Here is a 21,872-nt window from a genome sequence, read left to right on the forward strand (position 1 = left end):
TGTTGTATCCATCTACCCATTTCTCTTTCTTTAGTCAAAGTGTTTTTGCATTTATGTACTTATATGTATTGTCATACATTTCTTGGGAGGACATAACATATACGGTGTCAAACTATCGAATCACTGGATTGGAGACGAAATGTGCACGCAAATAGCACAACGCAACTACGACTAATATTTTTTTCCTATAATACTTCTTCAAAGGAATAGAACTTTGGTCCCTAAATTATGTGACAATTTTGAAGACCCTGTATTATGCTTTGGTCATAATTGGGCTACCCTGGGAGCCAGCCAGGACCGGGTAGCTAGCGAGCTTTGTTCGGGGAGCCAAGGCAGTCAGCCCGCCGATTTTAACATAAGCGCTCCGGGGAGTTTAAGCCTGAAGGAGTTATCGCTGGGCAGGTGGACCTCATCGAGCTTAAACTTCCCGGGGCACTAATAGGAGATCGGGCGGGCCTGACTGTCTTGGGCCACCGAATAAACTGTCCTGGCTGCCCGATCCTGGCTGGCTCCCAGGGTACAATTGGGCCGGTTGCTGTCGGAAGAGTAGCCCCGGCCGGACTCTGAAGCCACAAATTTGTCCCGGTAGACTGCCGGATACCACGGGGGTACCTCTCAGTGTTTTCACGATTAGGTCACGGCGTCTTTTGTCGCCAGGTCCAGGGTTGATTTTACTAACTACGAGTTTTAAAGAAACCCCATCAGGGCCCTGCCATGGCCAGCCATAGACTGGTAACCACAGTGTGTCCCAAGGGGCCACGTACGTTAGGGGGCACGCCCGAAAGTGCTCCCAAAACAGACCGTGAACTGGCCGGCAGGGCCCCCTTTTCCAATTCAAGTGTGAACCAAGCATTTTTACAAGCTCTCGCTGCCCTGAAGATAATACATTTTCGCAGAATAGCAAGTTTTAAGAGCCCCAATAGTAATTGGATGGAGAAGCTATGTCAGAGTATTTTTGTCAACATTTTGACATTGGAAAATTAACCGATCTCTAAAAAACGCGTGGGGATATCAAAAGAACACTTGCTCGTGTCACACCATCGACGAACTTCGGTCGTTTCTAATCGGATGGTGATGCTTTGTCTAGAGTATTTTTGCCAACATTTTTACATTGTAAAATTAACCGATCTCTAAAAAACGCGTGGGGATATCAAAAGAACATTTGCTTCTGTCACAACATCGACGAACTTCGGCACGTCGTTTCGAATCGGATGGTGATGCTTTGTCTAGAGTATTTTTGCCAACATTTTTACATTGTAAAATTAACCGATCTCTTAGAAACGCTTGGGGATATCAAAAGAACATTTGCTCCTGTCACACCATCGATGAACTTCGGTGGTTTCTAATCGGATGGTGATGCTTTGTCTAGAGTATTTTTGCCACCATTTTACATTGTAAAATCAACCGATCTCTTAGAGACGCTTGGGGATAAAAAAAAAACATTTGCTCCTGTCAAACAGTCGACGAACTTGAGTCGTTTTTGTTGATCACCATTTTGTTGCCCGGTTCTAAAATTGACGGAAAGTCGCGCGTAGTTTTTGTCTGAAAATCGACCTGAACAGGAATATTAATACCAGTCGAAAATGTCCTTTAGACCTCGCAGACACGTCGTCATATCGATTTTTGTGCTATGTACGTGACAGGGGTGTTTGGCGAGTGCCGCCAAAAATATCCCTTCTGAGCTCACAGGCTTTTGTGAGTAATTCCTCGCACGATGCGTAACTGTCAGGTGACTGGACATTAAACGCACTCCAAAACGGTCGTCAAATACGACCGATATCTTCAAAGGGAGCGACGTCTTAGTACTTCCTTGGTAATCTCCAAGCAGATCCTACAATGGCATAAGATAGTACCAAACTGGCCAAGGAGTATAGTTAGCCAAACCCCGGTAGCAAAACACACTCCTAAGTCGGCTTCACTCCTCTGGCAGCTTTTGATACTATCTTATGCTACCATAGGATCTGCTTGGAGATTACTTCCTTGGGTCTTTAGAGGAAGTCATAATTGTGCTTTTCGAAAAGAGCTAGGGGAAAATCCCCGGTACAATGGACCTGTAAATACTGTATATATCATCTGTCTTCTTCAGTGTAAGAGTGGTTCTTTCGTGAGCTAAACTGGTTCCAGATCATTTTCACCTTTTTTCCCTCCTCATTTGAACAGATCCCATACATACGACGTTACCTAATTACATTTCCATGTGTGTAGCTAGCTTGCAAACACCACTGTCTATAAATGTGGACATAAAAAGCTAACAGATGTGTCCACAGTTACAGTCTTACAGTCCTTAAAGTAGGTGTGGGTACCGGTACAGAAAATCCAGGTCCAGGTCCGGTTCAGGTCCAAAGGATCAGGTCCAGGTCCGGACCTGAACCTGGACCTGATTCAGTATGACTCATACCAATGGTCCATTTCACTACAAAGAAATCTGTTTGGTGGAGTATTAGACGTACACTGGCGTTTTAAAATCCTACAATGCTAACTGCACCTGTACGTTTGGCTGTAAACCTTGGTAGAAATTACTGTAAACTCTACTCTACTTCACTCTTGTTGTTTTTTTTCCACCTGCAAGCGCCAAAACGTGTGAATACCTGATAAAATAATCTGTTAATTTTCTAATCGGTCCAACATCCGGTCCACCTAATTTTTTTCAGGTCCGGTTTTTCTGGACCGGTCTAATAAGAAAAACCGGTTTTGTACCGGTACGCTGTACCGATACCCAGCCCTACCTTAAAGCTTTCTCATAAGAACACAGAATAGCGATTGGAATATGGAAAGTTCCTTCAAATCACTGAATCTTTAAGTCGAAATGACATAACTGATATATATCTTATGTAAATATCTACAGAGATCGATACACTTTGAGAGTATGATTTGAAGGAGCTCATTGCGGTTAAACCATCACAAAAGGAAACATAATGTTTTCTCTACATTTCTCCCTCTTTTCTTCCTTTCCAGGCAAATGAACCCGGACCAGGCAACTGTCACGATAGTTACTGTCAAAGTAGCAGCTAGACACCCTGTGATGTTCGATTACATCATGTAACAAGTGGCAGGACTAGAGCAGAGAGGCTGGTAAACGATACATCGCATTGTATAGGAATGAGTTTGACTGAGAATGGACAGAGTAGTAGTTTCTTAGGCTATAGAACATGCAATGTTACCTCTTTAATCAAAGTCTTGTATCCATGTACATGTCTTTACGTGTTACGATTCTCTGCAAACTTGGCAATGACGACTCACTGATGACGCTCCTGTTGAAAGACTCCAATGCTATGACGTAGCTTTGTCGAGTCCCTATCGCAGTTGGTCCCGCGTCTTTTATCTTGCGACATGTTCGGAAGATCTCCCCGCTCACTTTCTTATCAGTTAGAGCGAAGATAACACCGTTTAAACTACTGCTCGAGTGGGCTAACACTAAGCTTGAAAAATGAACACCTCCTGGCCATTTGTCGCCTGGATCGGATAACACTATCACAGCATACTGAAGCCAGCAAACCACGAAGTAGATACACAATACACTGAGCGATCGCAGAGCTTTTGTACCTTGTCTTACTTGTGGGGGAGTCCTGCCTTGGAGGTATTGTCTCAAGTTGTTCTTGATTTTCATGACGTTTAAGTAGAGAGCTGTGTTGAAGACGAAGACAGTCAAAGTAGGAAGAAGGTGTCCGATTAGAAGAAACATTAGAGTGTACCCCGTCTTGGTTCGATCGTACGCGCAGTTCATCGTCTTCGGGTCGTAGCGGAAGGTGCCCCAACCAAACCACAGGGGAAGTACGAAGCCGAGCCCGTAAACCCACGTGCCGAAGACGATTATCGCTGCCCCCTTCTTGGTGAAGATGTCGTCGTGGGTTTGCCGTTTACAGATGAAGAGGTAGCGGTTGATGGTAATGACTGCGGTCGTGGCTAGTGAGATGATACAGCCGGCAACGCACAAGCTGCCTGTGATGTCACAGACTGTCCAGTTCAGGTCCAGGCGGTAAAACTCCGGCCAGGCGATCCCCAGGACATGCAGCGTGTCCACTACAATGGTCACTAGCAGGTCCACTGCCGTCAGGTTGACCACGTAGACGGTAGCAGAGGTCCGAATGTCCTTCCGTCGGTAAAGAACCCATAAAACTACGAGGTTAACACCCGTGCCGAATACTCCGAGACATCCTACGAGTGCCGCAAGCCACGTGCGTACGTGTGAAGAGTAGATACTCAAGTCCATTTTCACACTTTTGAATCGTAAAACCGTTACTAAACTGTTGGGGCAATGTAGATGAACGGTTATAATTTATAAACGGAACCTTCGCGTTTGGAACTACAACTGAAACAAACGGAAGGACTGACTGACGTGTTATTGCGCACGGTCATCGCTGATAAATCATTCATGGGGTTAATTAAAAGGCCCTGGCGTGATCTACTTGTGGGAACAAGAATCCGTAGAACACAATCCCTCTGTGAATTCTACCGCTAATAGTGAAAGAGAAGACATATACGCCAAGCAAAAAAAGTTGCCTAGCAACAGTTGCTATGTAAAAGCAGGTTTATTTTGTCTCCACCCCTAGAATTGTTTCTATTGTTGTGTAGAACACCTGTGCCAAGTTTCATGCTTTTATCATAATTTGAGCAATTTTTGCACCAATCGCCCGGACTAATACGCTATGTTCAGTATTTACAGGTTCGTTGTAACCGGGAATTTTCCCTTCGCTGGTATTGATAATAAACGGTGGATCTTAACTTCCCGTCCTATTAAAAGACTGTAACCCTTTCCGGTAGCGTGTATGTCGGGTGCTACCCTGGGAGCCAGCCAGGACCGGGTAGCTAGCGAGTTTTGTTCGGGGAGCCAAGACAGTCAGCCCGCTGATCTCACATAAGCGCTCCGAGTTTAAGCCTGAAGGAGTTATCGCTGCCCGTGTAAGGTGAACCTCATCGGGCTTAAACTCCCCGGGCGATAATAGGAGATCGGGCGGGACTGACTGTCTTGGGCCACCGAATAAACTGTCCTAGCTGCCCAATCCTGGCTGGCTCCCCCAGGGTACGAGACGCAGCCGGAATCGAACTAACGGCTTCTAGTCCCAGAGGCAGTGAACTACTAGTCTCCAAAAGACCCAACGGTGCCTTAGAGATAGTATCAAAGCTGGCAGAGGAGTATAGCCGGCCAAAGGGAGATAGCCGGCTAAGGGAGTCAAACGGGCACCGGAGCCGCTATACTAAGTCCCTGGCCAGCTTTGATACTATTTCTAAGGCACCGTAGGGTCTGCTTAGAGCCTGGTGCCGCTATACTAAGTCCCTGGCCAGCTTTGATACTATTTCTAAGGCACCGTAGGGTCTGCTTAGAGCCTGGTGCCGCTATACCAAGTCCCTGGCCAGCTTTGATACTATTTCTAAGGCACCGTAGGGTCTGCTTAGAGCCTGGTGCCGCTATACTAAGTCCGGGCCAGCTTTGATACTATTTCTAAGGCATCGTAGGGTCTGCTTGGAGACTAGTGGACTACGTACGATACCTAGGTGCTAAAGATGATAGTGAGACTCCTTGAGGTACCGAGGAGGAAAAAAATTACATACAGAGGCAAGACGCACTCACGCTACTGCATTTGTTAGAGATGATCAACTAAGTTTTATTTCAAACTGACGAAAATTGATCCATCTATGGCTGCCGATGTAACGCTAGTTCACCTTTCTCCGCGGGGTAACCTATATTCGTTGTTTTTAAACCAGGATACTTATAGGTATAAAAAATTAAAGGACCGTGATTTCAAACTTCTACAGGTTCAAAAATCAAATCTGCAATTTGAAACCACCGTCCGCCAACTTGATATTTTCAAATACCCTATCTTTTAAACAACGAATATTGGTGAACAGGTGTTACTTGAATACACGCAAAATCGTCCGACTATAATAAGCCTATTCGCAATTACCGGCGCGAAATGCATGATGGGTAAAATCCGCCATTTTGGGAGATAACTTTTCAACCCGGCGTTGCGTCACGCGTGTGTAGTGTAGCGTTTATACGGCGCGGCGCCGCCACAGGTGTTCCCACCTGGCCGGTACGAACACCTGTTCTAAAGAAGATTCTAGAACTGTCAGTTAAGAATAAAGATCATTTTAAGTTTTTGAAGCCTGGTGTAAGACGTGTGTTTGTGTTTTACTGTCAATATAAGTAAGTGGAGTTTTTTTTTCATTTTCTTTCCGGCCGTAATGGATGAGGAGGTGGAAGTTTATACACACGAAGAGCTAAAACACTGGACGTGTGAGTCTCTAAAGGATTTCTATATGCGTGACGTGATGACGACTAAGTTAAAAGAAACACCATCTTCCAGGAACACGCACGTAACAGCCATGATGAATTATAAATGTTATCCCATGTACTCATCCAATTAGAGTAGACGTCCAAACCACTCAAGCGCATATCTCAAAGCGCGGTAGTAATCGTCTCATCCGTCCCTTGGCATCGAGTCATGGTTTCTGAGATTAAATGCAGGACAGAAAGTCATGTGAAGAATTTGAGTCACGAAAAGTGCAAGCATCTTGGCATATTCGTTTGATCGATGGTCAGCATATCTGGTAAGAATTAATCGTATCAGTGAAAAACAACTTTGACACGTACTAATTTCTTCATATAAAGTCTTCGTTTAGCCTGAATAAACCTCGCTTATAGCAGCCCGCCCAACACCCGCCGCGGGGAGGGGCCAGTTACAGCCATGGACAGCAGGCGCGTCGCCCGTACGTACTGGCACGTACGGGGGACGAATCAGCAGCCCGATGGCAAACAAAGTTTTGCCTACACGTCAAGTTCTGCAGCGTGTCTGCGTGCTCCAAAATCCGTCGGGTTCCCTACGCGTTCGTACGGAGGCGGTACGTACCACTTACGGATCCGGATCCATAAAGATTTCCCACGTTTTGGCACGTAGACAGCACGTATTTGCACGTACGGCGGGTTGTGCCCTTAGCTTTAGCTCTGTTACGGAGGTCACTGATATCCAGTGGGGGGATTGCTTTTGCTTGTGTCCGGTTGCTCGCAACTATAACTGAAAGTCCCTTAAATAGATTTGTTTAAAATTTGGCATTTTGGTATTTATTGAGCATGCTGCCAATTTCGGACACATTAGTTAGTATTTTCAGGTAATGAAAAATTATAAACCAACTCCCTCATCTTGACAGTAGTGTGGTACAGCTTTTTTTAAGCATTTGCAATTAATTGCGCGAACCCTTGAGATTCGTACGAACATTATATGTGATTCGCACGAATCACTATGTGAAAACGCACGAACCTTATGAAAATCACACGAATCACTGTGCGAAAACGTAAGCACCTTATGTGATTCACTATGGGACGCATGCGAACCTTTTGCGATTTGCACGTCCGTACGTTTTCGCATAGTGTTTCGTGTGATTTTCATAAGTTTTGTGTGTTTCCGCATAGTGATTCGTGTGATTTTCATAATGTTGGTGCATTTTCGCAGTGATTCGTGCGCATCGCATAATGTTCGTACGAATCTCATAGGGTTCGTACAAATGCTTAGGCACCCCTGACATCACAAGCTATGGCCGCCTACAACTAATTGATTACTCTCCAAGCAGAGGTTAGGTCACGGCAATGGTTACTGCCTGGTGGACATAAGTGGTGACAGCAGGTTTAAAAGAAATTGCTATTTGTTTGTTTGTACGATGCACAGTGAGGTCGGAAACTTCTGTTTGTTTCAGAAACGGACGAAAAGTTATGTGCCGCAGATATCATCCATATAATCAAATTAACATGTCGTAACGCATATAGGTACGAATAAACTCCACACAGTAATAAAGGTACATATGGTATTAGAACGTTGTCATAAATTTTTCGTTTGAAAGCTCTTCAGGGATTTACGTATAAGTAGAAGCCAGTTTATTGCACACCGGATAATCGCACACTTCTGTTAATTGCACGAAATTCCGAAATCCCATGGTGGTACGGTTCAGCCTAATAACTTCGCTTTGTTGCACCATTCGGTTAATTGCACGAAATACACTGACAAATGGGGTGTGCAATTAACCGGCTTCTACTGTACTACTACTTCCACTGTTGGTCAAAACTTTCTCCTTTGAGCTTCTGTGGGCTTCGATCTAATTATTGTCTCCCTAATGAAGCTAATTAATTACTTGTATTCTGCAATTCTTCGGGTACTTTTTAATTGGCAGCCACTGACTGGACTTAGATGGACTCTAGAGACCTAATATATTCATGAGTCTTTGTTTTAACTGTGTGAACTGGTTTGGCCACATATGCCGACACAACTCCCTCGCTAAAACGGTAACAGGTTGTTTCGCAACAATGTCAGTTCGCAACCGTCAGTTCGCAACAAGGCAAGTCTTTTCGCAACAAGGTACAAGTAGTTTCGCAACAAGGTACAGGACGTTTCGCAACATTTGAATTTTATTAATCTTGATAGCCTAATAGTATCAGAAACTGTATTCCTAACATAATTATACTCCTTCCGCTTAAAAATCTTACCGGGTGCGAAAGACAACCCCGGTGCCAGAAGAACATGGGGCCGCATGGACCTGACAGCCCGATGATTTTCATACGCCGGGCGGTACAGTTTCATACGCGTACACAGGTAGGAGTATAATTATGTCAGGAATATGTGATTTCTAATACTATTAGGCTATCAACTTTAAGATTAATAGAATTCAACTGTTGCGAATCGACGTGTACCTTGTTGCGAAAAGACTTGCCTTGTTGCGAACTGACGGTTGCGAACTGACATTGTTGCGAAACAACCTGTAACCGCTAAAACTATACTACAAGGTACAGTAGCAGGAGGGAGGAAACGAGGTAGGCCAAGGAAGACATGGCTCGACAACATTAAAGTCTGACTGGCCTGAGCACGGAACAACTGATCAGAGGGGCAGAGGACAGAACGAGATGGGCAAAGATCACTGCTGATGGATGTCGTGGAGCCCCTACGACCACTGTGGTTACGGGACGTGAGTGAGTGAGCGTTTCCACCCAGAAGCAAATCCACAGCTGCAGGGTCCCCAACATGATCGTCATAAGTCAACGTGCTTACATACGGACGGGGTTATACCACCTTTTACGGGGTGACATGCCCTTTCTTCGTGGACTGTTACAAGACGGGGATGCGCCAGGTCTCCCGTCCGGGTGAATGATGTGAATCGTCGTATGGCAGAAACGAGACGGAGGTTCACCAGGCCTGTATCCGGTTGATTTTGGAGACAGAAATATTTGCTCAATCGCACACCAGGGCATGCCCCTACTAGTATACTATATACTATCTTCGACAGGTGTGTTGGGTTCTTTAACGTGCTCGAGGTGTGGCTTTCCTCAAAACATGGGAACTCCACGATTATTTATTTATGTACGTGACCTCCTATGACATTGACGTCCCAGCAACATTGGAAATACTCCTGGACTTCTTCCAAACTAGTTCCCTACCTACCTTGAGTCCTTAATAGGTTGTCAATCGGCTGTGAATCTAAATAAATAAATAAAAATAAATCAATAAAAATCTGTCTGGAGAGACTTTGCAGTGTACAACTAGGTTAGGATCGTTGGGAGTTGGTTAGAGGTAGCAGGAAAGTTATATTCTTATTACACCATTTCATTCATTTCGCTGTTATGATATTGCCTTAATTATCAATTATTGAACTATTATGATTTCCTTCCATTTTGTTAATTGATATAATTCTTTTGGTTACATTATTGTCTAATGTATAATTTTTACACATCTATCCAATCTTTATTCAGCTTATGAGTTGTTAAATTGTATCATGATTTGTTACTTTGGAGGAAGACTATGTATAAGCCAAGAGGCTTTTTTCTTCCCCCCTGCATGTACTTTCATCCTTTAATTTGTTTTATGTTATCTTTTTTAAAGATTGTGCAAAATGAATAAAATTTAAAAAAATCAAATCAAACTCAGTATTAATGGCCGAACCCCGGGGGTCTATAACGCGGGTACATAAAATAGTACGGATAAACTTGTTGAAGGAGTTTAAGGGGCAGCCAGATATAACCTGTGCTGCGTGGTCACGGAAGGTGTCGACTCTTGAGACTGCATGGTTTGGATTGTGAAAGTTTTCTATTTCGTGTATAAATGCGCCCCATTACGCAACTGCCTTTCTAGCGTGAACCGGCTGCAGTTCTGTGACCTCCGCAGAGGGGCATTTCAAAGAGGGCGTGAGAAGACGATACGCCGACAGGATTTTTTTGCTTTTTAATATTTTGTGGCTTGTACCTTCAACTCAAACATATCCGTTTTTGGTATTCCAAAAGTGCACCCTACTATATTTTTTATTGCGTCGAAGCCAGTCACCTTGAGGCCCGTAACTATAGAAATCCCCATAGGCCGAAAACTGTGTTCTGCTACCTTAGACATCATTTCGGGCTCAGCTGGGAGAAGTAATTGGTGCTATAAAAGAGGCGTGACCTAAAACTGGTCATACTGCAACCTTGGTTGGCTAGTGGTCAAATTGGCATGGCCAGCTACGGTCACATTATCCAACATGGGCCCAACCGATCAAGCTTTGGGAACATATAAAGTACACGTGTATGGATACGACAAGACAGCAAAACCCACTAACCGGTAAAAAAAAGTATTTAGCATAATTTGTTTAGATATACCTTGATAATGAGGGCCTTAATCAGGGCTTTAGCCAGGTCGAATTTTTTTTCCGTCAGCCAATTCCCATTGTCGCGAAAACACTATTCCAGGAGTTAGAGAGACAGAACTGAGACCTTGAAAAACGGGTTTTTAATGAGATTATTGCATGCGAAAGGGCACCGACACACTTCGTCAACAATAATAATAGCAAAACAAACAGTGCGTGGCTTTTACGGCCGTGGATGGCGTCCCCAAGCCGCCTGTAGCTTCCACCAAGGACTTTTGTCTGTCAAGGTTGAGGGATTGGTTTTAAAATTTTTCCGTCACGCGCAGCAAATTGACGGAAAAACGGACGCTGGCTAGAGCCGTGGCCTTAATGACTTTGATTTTTCGTGATAACAAACATCTCGAACAAGTTCCAGTTGGGAAATGTGACCAAAGCGTAACAGGGACTTTACCTACAGGTTTCAAGAATAGACCAAGTATAGAACAGTAATACGACAAGATACAAGCCAACACAGTGAACACAGTAGTTTTTACGGTCTTGTTATTTTATTTTTACAACAGAACCATCTATTATCTTCCTCCTTCTCCTCACTTCAACTCCTTGACAGCCAGACCTGCAGCAAGAAAAAAACATGTAATTAGAGAAACAGGCAAAGGAAAAAAAAAACAGTACAAAAACAGATACAGATATGCCAAAAAGCGGTTATTCAAGCAACCAGATATGATTTTGGAAACAGATGTTTCAGAAAACATTTGACTTTTGGACAGTCTAGTTGATTGAGTACCTGTTTTATGGTGTATCTTATTACCTGGATGTCTTAATTTCATCTAATTAACGTGCATGTATGTACATACAATCGCATGAGACAAAATGGTTTTCATTGCCTAAGGATGGACTGAAAATATGATTTTTGATGACACTAAAATTTACGAGTCTTAGTGGCAAGTGTGCAGATGTTGACACACTGGCAGCACCAAATACGTAGGTGTTTTTGGCACCTTTAGACAGATTAGCCGTGAGGCTCGGTGGGCGTCACCCCACCGTCATAGGGGCAGGGGCTTGGTGAGTATTGAACTCGAGACCACTGATTCCGATTCCAATGCTCTAGCCGCTGCCATTGTGCCACACAGACACCCCTTGATGACTTTTTTGTTAGAAAAAAGTCAAAACTTTGTGTTGTTTCATTATCCTCTTACAGCTCTACTTCCCACATTTCTTAAGGTTTGTTCCTCATGTCTTTAAGAACTCACCTGGTGGCAGGGACTGCTTGAGTTTGTCGGCCTTTTCCTTGTCCGTGATGACCAGGGTGTACAGGTACCGGCTGCACCGAACCTTGAACTTCACATTGTCCTTGTTCTTCTTGATCTTGACGGCTGTAAAAAAGCAAAGTATCGAACTTTACCACCCATACTACAGCTACAATTAAAATACTTTAAGTTTTAGGACAATATTGTTTAGCTCATTTACTTTCACGGTGGGTTTTATTTCATGCTAGGAGAAAAAAGTATTTTTTTCAAATATGCAATTGAAATGATTTCATAATGCAGAAGTCGCACAAGGAAGACTTATTGTAACAAAAGTTTATAATTATAGGAGTTTGTGAATTACCAAACGAGAACAAGAAACTGTTCTCCAAATTTCATTTGTCGTAATTTTTACCGAATCCCTAGGTCTTCTTCAGCTAGATAGCAAGTCAGATTTTTGACTCAGATACAAAGGTGGCTGAAGTTAAGAAGACTTGAGAGTCGGACAAAAATTCCGGGAGTAAAACGTCTTGACTTGGATGATTCATTTTTCTCAATTAAAACATACTAGTATTCACTGTGTAGAGGATACCACTGAAAATAAAACCACCACATAAGTGTTACTGTACAATACTTTAAACAACAGGTGCTCAGACACAGCCAAGAGATAGATGGCTTCATTGGAAATCAGGAAACCACATTTTGTTCTCCATCATTGCACCAGTCATCAGGATCTGGTTTTAGTATTGAATATGATGATTATAATTGATTATTGATGCAATTTGTGCATCTTGAAATAGTTTATAGAAAGAGGCCCATGAAATTAAGACAGACAGATGAACCAACACACATACAAAAGGTCCACACATACATACTAGACATTTCAGTCTACAGTTTTAGCTATAAAAATGTGACAAGTTTGAGAGTCAGGGCTCGTGACTGCGACTAGATTTGGTCGCAATGCGACAGTAATTTTAATAATGCGCCTATTCTTTAAATGATGGTCGCACGGCGCGCCAATAAAAAAAATGAGCAACGCCCTTATTTTCCCCCGAAACCTTCGCTCAAAGTTCAAAATTCGCCGATTTCGGCCGTCACCGAGCCGCCATTTTGATTCTAACTCAAGTCTCGCGCAAGTCTCGCAGTAACTCACATCTCGCGAATCGCGAGAGTCGCACCCCATTGGCCATTTCGGCGTGACGTAGCGCGCCCGGCCGCCATTATTGGTGGAATATCTGATATCCCCGCTGTGATCGCGGGAAAAATCACGCAGGAAAGCTTCAAAAGCGTGTAACTTTGACGAAAACTCATCGAATGCCTAAAGTCCTTGGTGATATGTACATGTATAGGATTCTTTTGGAGGTTTTTTTTTGCTTGTTTGTCGGTGGAATGCGGGAAAAACAACAGCTAATGCGACGATGCCAAACTGGGGAGGGGGGCTGTGTCGGCACTGAAATCGTAGAAAATGTTGAACGGAGGTCGCGATTTTTTCAAGGTTCCTTCAGATATTACTTTTGTTGCAGTCTTTATTTTCAAAAGACTGATAAATAGATGTTGTTTGTTGGGAAAAGTTCGATTGATTTGCCCTTCGAACACATCTTTTCTGCTACATTTTTTCAACTGAAAATATGAATTGTTTGTACACAGATTTTTCTATATAAGTTAACACTGATGTTACAGGCTACAAGTAAACCTCTAATTTTCCAGTGCATCTATTTTCAGCTATGTTCTTAACAAAGTAGAAGAGATACAAAAGAAATACAAGATGTACCTGACAGTCCTGGCTACACTTTCTCCTCTGTTGGTTTGCAGATTTTCTTGTAGACTTCTTTAGTTTGTTGTTGTTGTATATGTAACAGTCAAGTTTCACCTTTAGCAGTAAGGTTAATTTACTCTTCCTGATAGTGTGTATTAACTTATGAAACATTATAAAAATCATATATTGTAAGGAATCAGTGTTATATTACTTGAAAGTGATCTCATGTATTCTCTTGTTTCTTGTTTGGTTACTGGGTAACTATATATAATATATAACACCCCTAATTAATTCTTTAAGCCATACCCACCTCTAGTCAAAAACATTGATTATTGGAGTAATATTTTGTATGGCTTCAGACGTTTGCTTGTGCTCCCAACCTTTCATAGTGGTGCTCCTAACTTTTTGCTGGCGCTCCTAAGTTTTAGGAGTTAGGAGCGCCATGCTCCTAGGTAAAAAAGTTAGTCTGGAGCCCTGAGAGTCCTATCATAGAGTTTGGTGTGTTTACAAACTCTTCTCATGAATTAGGCAAATAAGCTTTTGATTTGCATAATAAGTATTTTATCAAGTCATCACTAAGAAGTTAGAGTTAGACTATCTACATACCACTAAATTCTGGTGTGGTGGTGTTAACACACTCATGATGAAGTATTAATGTGTACTGCATTACTACCTTTTGTATCCATATGCCTGTACTTAGCCCGATAGGGCATGAATGTGCAATAAAGGCTATTATTATTATTATTATTATTATTATTAAGTCTAACCCCATTTAGCTTATACTTACACTTGGCATCTTTTCTCCTGGCTGTGAGGAGGAAGTCCTTGATCTCATGGATCTGTTTAGGCTGGGAGAAAAAAACAGAAACATAAACATTCCCAAGCTTAACTACATGAATTAAGCCTTTATAGTTCTTCCAGACCCTTGTTGTAATGCGTTGCTTGTAGTGGCACATAGGGCAGCCAGTTGTCTTTCAGTAGCAGGGTATATGTCTTACATTGAGGGGTTGCTAGCCTTTCTCCTTTAACGTGCTCAAAGCACCTCATCGAACACGGGACCCCCAACCAAAAAACTGGTGCATCCCCAACTGGAATACCCTAACCAGGATTGAACCAGGGTCTCAAACTTATAAACAAATTGCAACCAGGAGATTCCCTATACAGGAAAAATTAAGCTATATCTATACTCTTCTTACACTGCAGCATACATGTTAGTAGAGTGACAATCTAATAGGGTTTTATGTGTCCCCACCGCCAGCCAACCCAGTACAGTGTAGCAGAAGGGAAAACCCCCAAAGGAGCCCTTCGAGGCTGTACTGGGGTTTGAGGCTAACAGTGGAGGTATACTGCTCTCACACACTCATGACTCAAGCACTCCCGACGGTACAACACAGCGTTGCTGGGCCGACTCGGCCCCAGGAGTGGATCTAAGGAAGTGTGTATGTACAACTACTAGTCATGCAGTAGAAGCGCCATCTAGCTTTCAAGCACTAGCATTGCAGACATAATGCTGAAGCTAGTTTTATGTACATAACATTATCAATATCTTCATCAAGGCATTTCTTGAAAGTGCTTATGTCACCAAAATTCAATATTTCCTAATTACAGTATCAGTCAACGAACATACTGTGTAAGGGTTTAACAAGTTTTCTAATTGACTTTCTAAGTGAATTTCTAATTCACTTGTCCTATCGGGCAAATACGTAAAAAATTTACATTTCTGACCGGGCACACACTTGCCCGGTCAGCATTTTCACTTGCCTGGGACAATCGGACTAAAGGACTCGTCAAACCCTGCTGTGTAGACGTTTGTACAAAATGTATACCCTTCTGATATAATTTATCAACCATAGATTCATCAAATCTTACAAATCAGTCTACTTCGTGATTCCCGAAGTCAGGTAATAAAGTTACAGTAATTTCTGCCCATGACATTGTGGAAAACTTGGCAGCGGGTTCGAGACCTAGCCTGGTTACCAAACCCCAGCCCGATTTCAAGTATCTATCGTGCAGGTTGGCACAGCAATTTTGTGTAAAAACACACTTTTGAAAAATAAGATTGGCAGAAAAATCATTAAACCTTGTGAACGCTTGAATTTGTATACACCAGTCCTGGAACCCTACAGGTCTGAACCAAACATCGAGTTTACATGTGATAGTTGCTCGTAATCAGGTACTATTGTATTTTGGTGACATAATTTTTCTGGTGATATGATAAAGTTATAAATATCAGCACTTCACAAACTTAACTCAACTCACCATGTTTTTGAGTGACCAGTCTTCAAGAGGAAGACGAAATATAGCTGGCAACCTGGAGGGAAGGTAGAAAGGTTTGTTGTTAGTTTTCACGGTACCAGAGACAAATTTTGGTTGACACTCGTATTTTGTGCAAAGATTTTGTGAGGGTGCAAAACGACACATTTCATGATACGCCCCCCTCCCCACTGTTGTGTCAAATCGTCTCACTTTTTTTCGTACAACATGTAGTAAACACTGAGTCGTGCTTGAAACGAACGTACAGCATAAAACATTGTCAATTTATGGTCACTTTTTTGGGGAAGAAAGTGATTTACAAAACTGACATGGTGTGGTAGTTTGGAAGACAGCAAAGAAATTCTTAAACTGTGTGGCCCACAGATATCTGCATGCAGAAAATTGTAAAATCTGTCGCCGAATTGTACAGTTTTGGAGTGCGATGTAAGCGAACTATTCACTTCAAACCGAAGGGTAGACCCTAATAGCCGATTCTGAAGCTAAAGATCGTTCCAAAGTGTCTTGTAGAGGAAGGATTACGTTTGATTGTAAGAAAGTATTTTACCTCGATCTTTTTTCAAGATGGCTGCCTGGAAAGAGAACGAACCTCGTTTTCGTGTCGTAGTGCTTGCGGTGTAGCAGCGACACCTAGGAATACTGTGCCGCATTACAGTAACATCCATTGGCATAATACCGGTCGGTTTACTGCAATTTCTCAAGCAATGCTAATTTGGCAAATGATCAACGCATCATTTTCTCCAGTTACATGTTGCTGTTACAGCTTACCTTTGCCACTTTTTCTGTGTAAATTATTTTGTCTCTCTGGCCCTGCTAAAAACATAATATCGTAATTGGAACACACCGCGGAATTGCACGGAGAACGGGCGCGTGGTTGGAAGGGGGTGCACTATACCGGCCAAACGAAACACGGCACAATTAACTGCCGCTATGTACCTTTATACATCCTCTGTTGTTCCTTTCTTTCCTGTTAGTAGTTGCACAAAACAAAAATCTGCATGAGCATGCAAAAAGTCATGAGAAAATGGGCGTATACTGACAAGAATTTTCATTTAATTTTGGTCCGTCACAACCGCTATGACGTAAAACTTTACTGCTGGTCGTAGCATTAAAAATGGCGGGAAAATGGCGGCGTACGTTCAATTTGACCCATTCAGCCGTAGATCCGGGCGATAATGCAACGGTTCCTCACACTTTCACACGAGTTGTAGGTCACCAAAAGAAATTCAAGATTGCTGTTGAATCATGCTCGTCTTGTGCCGTGAGCACATGTAATTATGATCTACAAATCTGGCGATGAACGTGACAGTGTGTTTGTCCCACGACGAGCTCGCCTGCCTCGAAAATGACCTGAAAACTTTTGGCCTTGTTGTCTTCGAATGCATTGTTATCGATGCTTTGTAAATGATGTATTGGACACCTAGATGTCTGAAGTGTGCATACCTCAGAAATAACTATTGTTGCATGTGTAGATCTCTTTAAGTTCCACTATTTTTAATCGACCGGTATAAGGCTTATGACCGGTATTATGCCAATGCATGTTACAGAGGTTATAGGTTGAAAATTGCTAATTTAGCTAACGTTACGGTCGATATTTGTGTTTCCCATACGCGGTGATCACAAGTTTGGTGATAGGAATCCCTCGGAATGGACGTTACGTTTACTGTTAAAATGAAGGTTTTGTGGAGAGCCTCACATTGGGCACGTAAAAGAGCCCAGTGGATTTATCAAAAATAGTAGGGGTCCTTCCCAGTGTAGGTGGATCAAATCAATCAGTTCGGATAGTGCAGCTGCTTGTGTTCAGTAATCTCCTTTAATAGTAGCATATCCTACGATGGCATTAGATAGACTAAACTGGCCAAGGAGTGTAGTCAGCCAAAAGGTGTAGCCAAACACGTTCCTAGACCGACTTGACTCCGACTTCTGTCATCTTCTGATACTATCTTATATTACCGTAGTATCTGCTTGCAGATTATGTGTTCAGTGCAAACCTGGTTTGTTACACCATAAGGCGGTTTGCCGGGGTAACGTGTATATACAAATTAAACAAATACTGTTGAACCCTCATCCAAAAAGCCCCCTTCAGTCAAGTAGTGTCGGTATACACCTTTCTCACGCGGCGGCCATGATAGATCGAAGACGAGGTCAATGAGGCAAATAGACAAAACTTATTTCTAAAATCAGGTCCCATTTAGTTTTCCCCCAAACCACACAAATTTTCATGATATAAGATAGAATAATAAATATCATAACTAGTGTTATGCACTAAAAATGTAGCAATTTATAGTAGTGTAGACAGGTCACATAGTCCCTTAAGAGATGCAAAATAAAAACATAATAATGCAAATACTTGACGGACTTCACGCATTGGTCGCTTTCCTAATTGGCAGACTATCATTAGTTGAACTGCTAATTATGATGGACAGCCTTTTGTTTGCCTCATTGAACTCGTTTGAGATCTATCATGGCCGCCGCGCGAGAAAGGTGTATAACAACGGTTGTGATATGGACATATTAAATGTCTCTATGACAACCGTTGTTATGACAACGCTGCTTGACTTGTAATCACAATAATACCCATTGCTATTGACTCAGAATTTTTGACAAGAATCAAAGCAACGTATTTGCCTAGCGTCTACCACCACCCATTCCAAACGGTCAATGACATTTTATAAGCTTGTGTATATGTCTGTAAAGTATGTTTAGTGTCGTACTGGGTACGATTTATAATGATACTGACAAAGGGCGCACAGAACAGCCGTTTTAAGTTTATTACATTTGTCGATGCAACTGCAAAGGCCAACGTTACATTGCAAATACTGCATGCAGTTTGTTTGAGAAAGAGTTGTGGTAAGGAGGTAAATTGCTAGGTGAAATTGAAGAGTCTATCTCTTACTTAAGGGCTAGGAAACACAACGCTGTGATTCCGATTACAGACCTGAAAACAATCTAATTTTGAAATTTCAATCTTAAACCTTAAAATTTTGATTTGAAAAGCCTGACGTTAATATTTAGAAAAAAAAACTTATTTCAAAACAATGATTTGAAAGATTGGGTAGTAGTCATTTTCTTGGTTTTTCTTGTGTTGTATTTTTCCTTGTTCGTTTTGGAAATTTCGGCAGTCAACATAATAGAGTCGATTCCATTTTACCGAGAGGGTGTTTCTTGCCTTTTGTTCTAACAATTTGGAAATCTTTGTAACAATCTAACCGTGATAAGTAACTGTTTAGAACTATTTACAACATCTATATGACGTTCTAAATGTTTCTATAGTATTCAAACATGTTAGAAACATTTCTAAAATCAAGTACATTATTTCTGTTAGTAGATGCATCATTTGTGATCACATGTTCGAACATGGAAACAATATGATGAAACTGGGTCAGTGGGCTGGGAAGAGGGCAATTCACACATCCCTGCCAAGTGCAGGAAATTATGTCTGTCTGCCACCTTCTCACAAAAGACTCACTAGAAAATCTAAAAATACAAGAGCTAAACAAAGGCCAAGCTTAGCAGCTTTGTTTATGGGGTCAATAAAAGTTTTTATGGAGGGAAAAGATGACACAAAATGTTGGAACATGTTGGAACAATAACAAAAACACATAGATGTTTGAAAATTGTTCTAAATAAAGAGATAATGATATCATTTCTTTCCCACATGTTCCAACAAATATAAAAAGGTTCAAACATGTTTAAACCTTCATTTTGAAATGTTTGAACAATTTCGAACTTTAGTGACTGAAATGTTCTTTTACTCAAAATAGTTCAAACTTATTACAAATATTATTTCAAAACCATCTCGGTGACTTGGAATTGACTCTATAGTATCAGCAATAGGGGACCTGTTTGAATACCACTCTTTTTGTATTGCATCTGTAATGAGGTCAGCAGACTTGGGAAATATTTTACAAGGTTATAAAAATTTCATCACTCAAATATCATGATCAGATCTAAAATTTTATCTCCCTTTCAAGCGCACTTTCAATATTTTTCATTATAAAGGTTTGCAGTCTGTAACAGAAAAAGGACCCTGACTATAACTTTGTGAGCTTTACCGACCGTAAAGCATGTTTCTCGTTAAATGGAGACACATCTCGAGGACGTTAAATAACCCACCGCTCTTATTGAAAGAGTAGGTGGCATTTCAGTGTGAGTGGATCAAACAACGCTGTCCGGATATGTGTATGCGGCTTGTACTCTTCATTACAAACCTAGTGTGTTACACCAGAAGGCAGTTTGCCGGGGTAACACTAACATATATATATATGCAATACAAAGAAATATTGTTGAACCCTCGCCAAAAATAAAGCCCACTTCAGTCAAGTAGGGTCGTTAAAACAACGGTTGTAATATGGACATATTAGATGTCTCTATGGCAACCGTTATTATGACGACGCTGCTTGACTCGTAGTTACAACGTTACCCACTGTTATTGATTCTGAATTTTTGACAAGAATTAAACCAATGTATACATATTTGCCTAGCGTCTACCACCGCCCTTTTAAAAGGTCAATGACATTTTATAAGTTTGTGTATATATATATATGTCTGTTAGGCCACAGCAGGTACATTTTATGGATGACATCCTTTGCAGGGTGCAAAAATAATGAAGTAGCGCGAAAAAAACAAGATGGGTAAAAAAAAAAGCAAGATGGCTAAATTTTGAAAATAGACCTTATAAAGCCATAACAAGATTTGAAGTGACAAAACGTGGCATCACAACTAACAAGGCATTCAATCCTGTATCAAAGAAGTGAACTAAGTGTATTTAAAGGGACACTAGAGTGGTACACTGGTATCACTTGCATAGCTCGCAACTACATTCATGACTTCCACATCGGTTACACTTTTACAGCCATCCAACGAGTTTCACTTCTGCAACTATAGCCATGACTACCTCCCTAGTGCTACTTCTACAAGTATGATTATTAGGCTATAATGCAACATGTTTGCCAACTATGGTCTATCTGACCATCCCCGAAAAGAATTTTTTTTCCGAAATCAGGCGATAATTAATGAGCGCGCTGAAGCCATCCGTAAAATTTACATGCTCTGGCCTTAAGTGTGTTTTAGTGTCGTATTGGACATGATTCATAGCGACATTTACAAAAAGCGCACAGCCAGCCGTTTTAAGTTTATTACATCCGTCAACGCAACTGTTAAGTCAACGTTAGATTGTAAATATTGCATACAGTCCGTCTGTGCCTGGTCTGTGAAAGGGTCGTCGTATGAAGGAGGTAAATTGCCAGGTGAAATAGAAGAGTCTTTCTTGTTAAAGCTTTTACTTTAATTTCGGCCTAAAATATAATGCTGTGTTTCCAGTTGCAGACATGAAAAGAATTCAATTCTAAAACCACGAATTTTAGAATTATAAATTTTGAAATCCTTAATGTTTTAATTTGAAAACCTTAATTTTAAATAAAAGTGATTTCAAAATATCGAAAGTTCGGGTAGCAGTCATTTTCTTAGTTTTTCTTGTGCTTTTGTATTTTATTTTGCTTTTTCTCTTGTTCGTTTTTAAGATTTCGGCCGTCAACATATAGTACATTAGCAAAATGGGACCAGTTTATATGCCACATATTGGGGGAAATATTCTACAACGTTACAAAATTTACATCACTCAAATATCAGATCTAAAACTTTATCTCCCTTTCAACCAGGTATAGGATCGGCAGGTTTTGGGTAGGGTTGGTCAGATAACAGCATTTGGAATAACGATATTTTCCTATAGAAAGGCATTCCAGTCTGTAACAGAAAAAAAGACCCTGGCTATAACCTTGTCAGCTTTACCGACCGTAACGTTTGATCGTTTTTGTCTGAAAACATGTTTCTCTGTCCTCTCTACGTTCCGCTAGCTAGAACTATATAAAGGCAAGTCCAAAGGAATGACTCACAAAGTAACAAAGAGAGTGGCCTCTACCGAAGTGTTTGCAATGCGACGGCTGTGAGACAAACCTTTCAATATCATTCGGGTGTTACAACAAAAAAGGTGTCCCGTTTCTTTCGGC

At 41.6% G+C, this 21,872-nt stretch overlaps 2 protein-coding genes and 2 non-coding genes across 4 annotated transcripts; all 4 read right to left on the minus strand.

Annotated features, from left to right (window-relative positions):
- Nucleotides 1–3,008: 3,008 nt before the first annotated feature.
- On the minus strand, nt 3,009–4,210 carry LOC118429372 (melatonin receptor type 1A-like). The gene is made up of 2 exons (XM_035839852.1): nt 3,554–4,210; nt 3,009–3,017 (listed from the first exon to the last, which is right to left on the minus strand). The coding sequence occupies exons 1-2, from the start codon at nt 4,208–4,210 to the stop codon at nt 3,009–3,011; spliced, it is 666 nt and encodes a 221-aa protein (XP_035695745.1).
- Nucleotides 4,211–11,116: 6,906 nt separating this feature from the next.
- Nucleotides 11,117–16,195, minus strand: LOC118429596 (60S ribosomal protein L38). Its single transcript, XM_035840142.1, has 5 exons — nt 16,176–16,195; nt 15,853–15,904; nt 14,381–14,441; nt 11,844–11,966; nt 11,117–11,206 (listed from the first exon to the last, which is right to left on the minus strand). Coding segments are annotated over exons 1-5 (264 nt in total). The 5' UTR covers nt 16,178–16,195; the 3' UTR covers nt 11,117–11,180.
- On the minus strand, nt 12,484–12,558 carry LOC118429808. The gene has a single exon (XR_004832794.1). It is a non-coding gene; the product is annotated as a small nucleolar RNA SNORD53/SNORD92 (small nucleolar RNA).
- LOC118429810 lies at nt 14,835–15,035 on the minus strand. Its single transcript, XR_004832796.1, has one exon. It is a non-coding gene; the product is annotated as a small nucleolar RNA SNORA53 (small nucleolar RNA).
- Nucleotides 16,196–21,872: the final 5,677 nt, after the last annotated feature.

Source organism: Branchiostoma floridae, chromosome 13, assembly GCF_000003815.2.
Source record: "Branchiostoma floridae strain S238N-H82 chromosome 13, Bfl_VNyyK, whole genome shotgun sequence".
Classification (NCBI taxonomy): Eukaryota; Metazoa; Chordata; class Leptocardii; order Amphioxiformes; family Branchiostomatidae; genus Branchiostoma; species Branchiostoma floridae.

Bases quoted from the DNA above. Each gene is read 5' to 3' on its own strand.
- LOC118429596 (XM_035840142.1), bottom strand. The intron at 14,442-15,852 runs GTGAGTTGAGTT...TTTTTCTCCCAG, and splicing joins ACTGGTCACTCAAAAACATG to CCTAAACAGATCCATGAGAT. The intron at 11,207-11,843 runs GTGAGTTCTTAA...TTCTTGCTGCAG, and splicing joins CAAGCAGTCCCTGCCACCAG to GTCTGGCTGTCAAGGAGTTG.
- LOC118429372 (XM_035839852.1), bottom strand. From the start codon at position 4,210: ATGGACTTGAGTATCTACTCTTCACACGTACGCACGTGGCTTGCGGCA.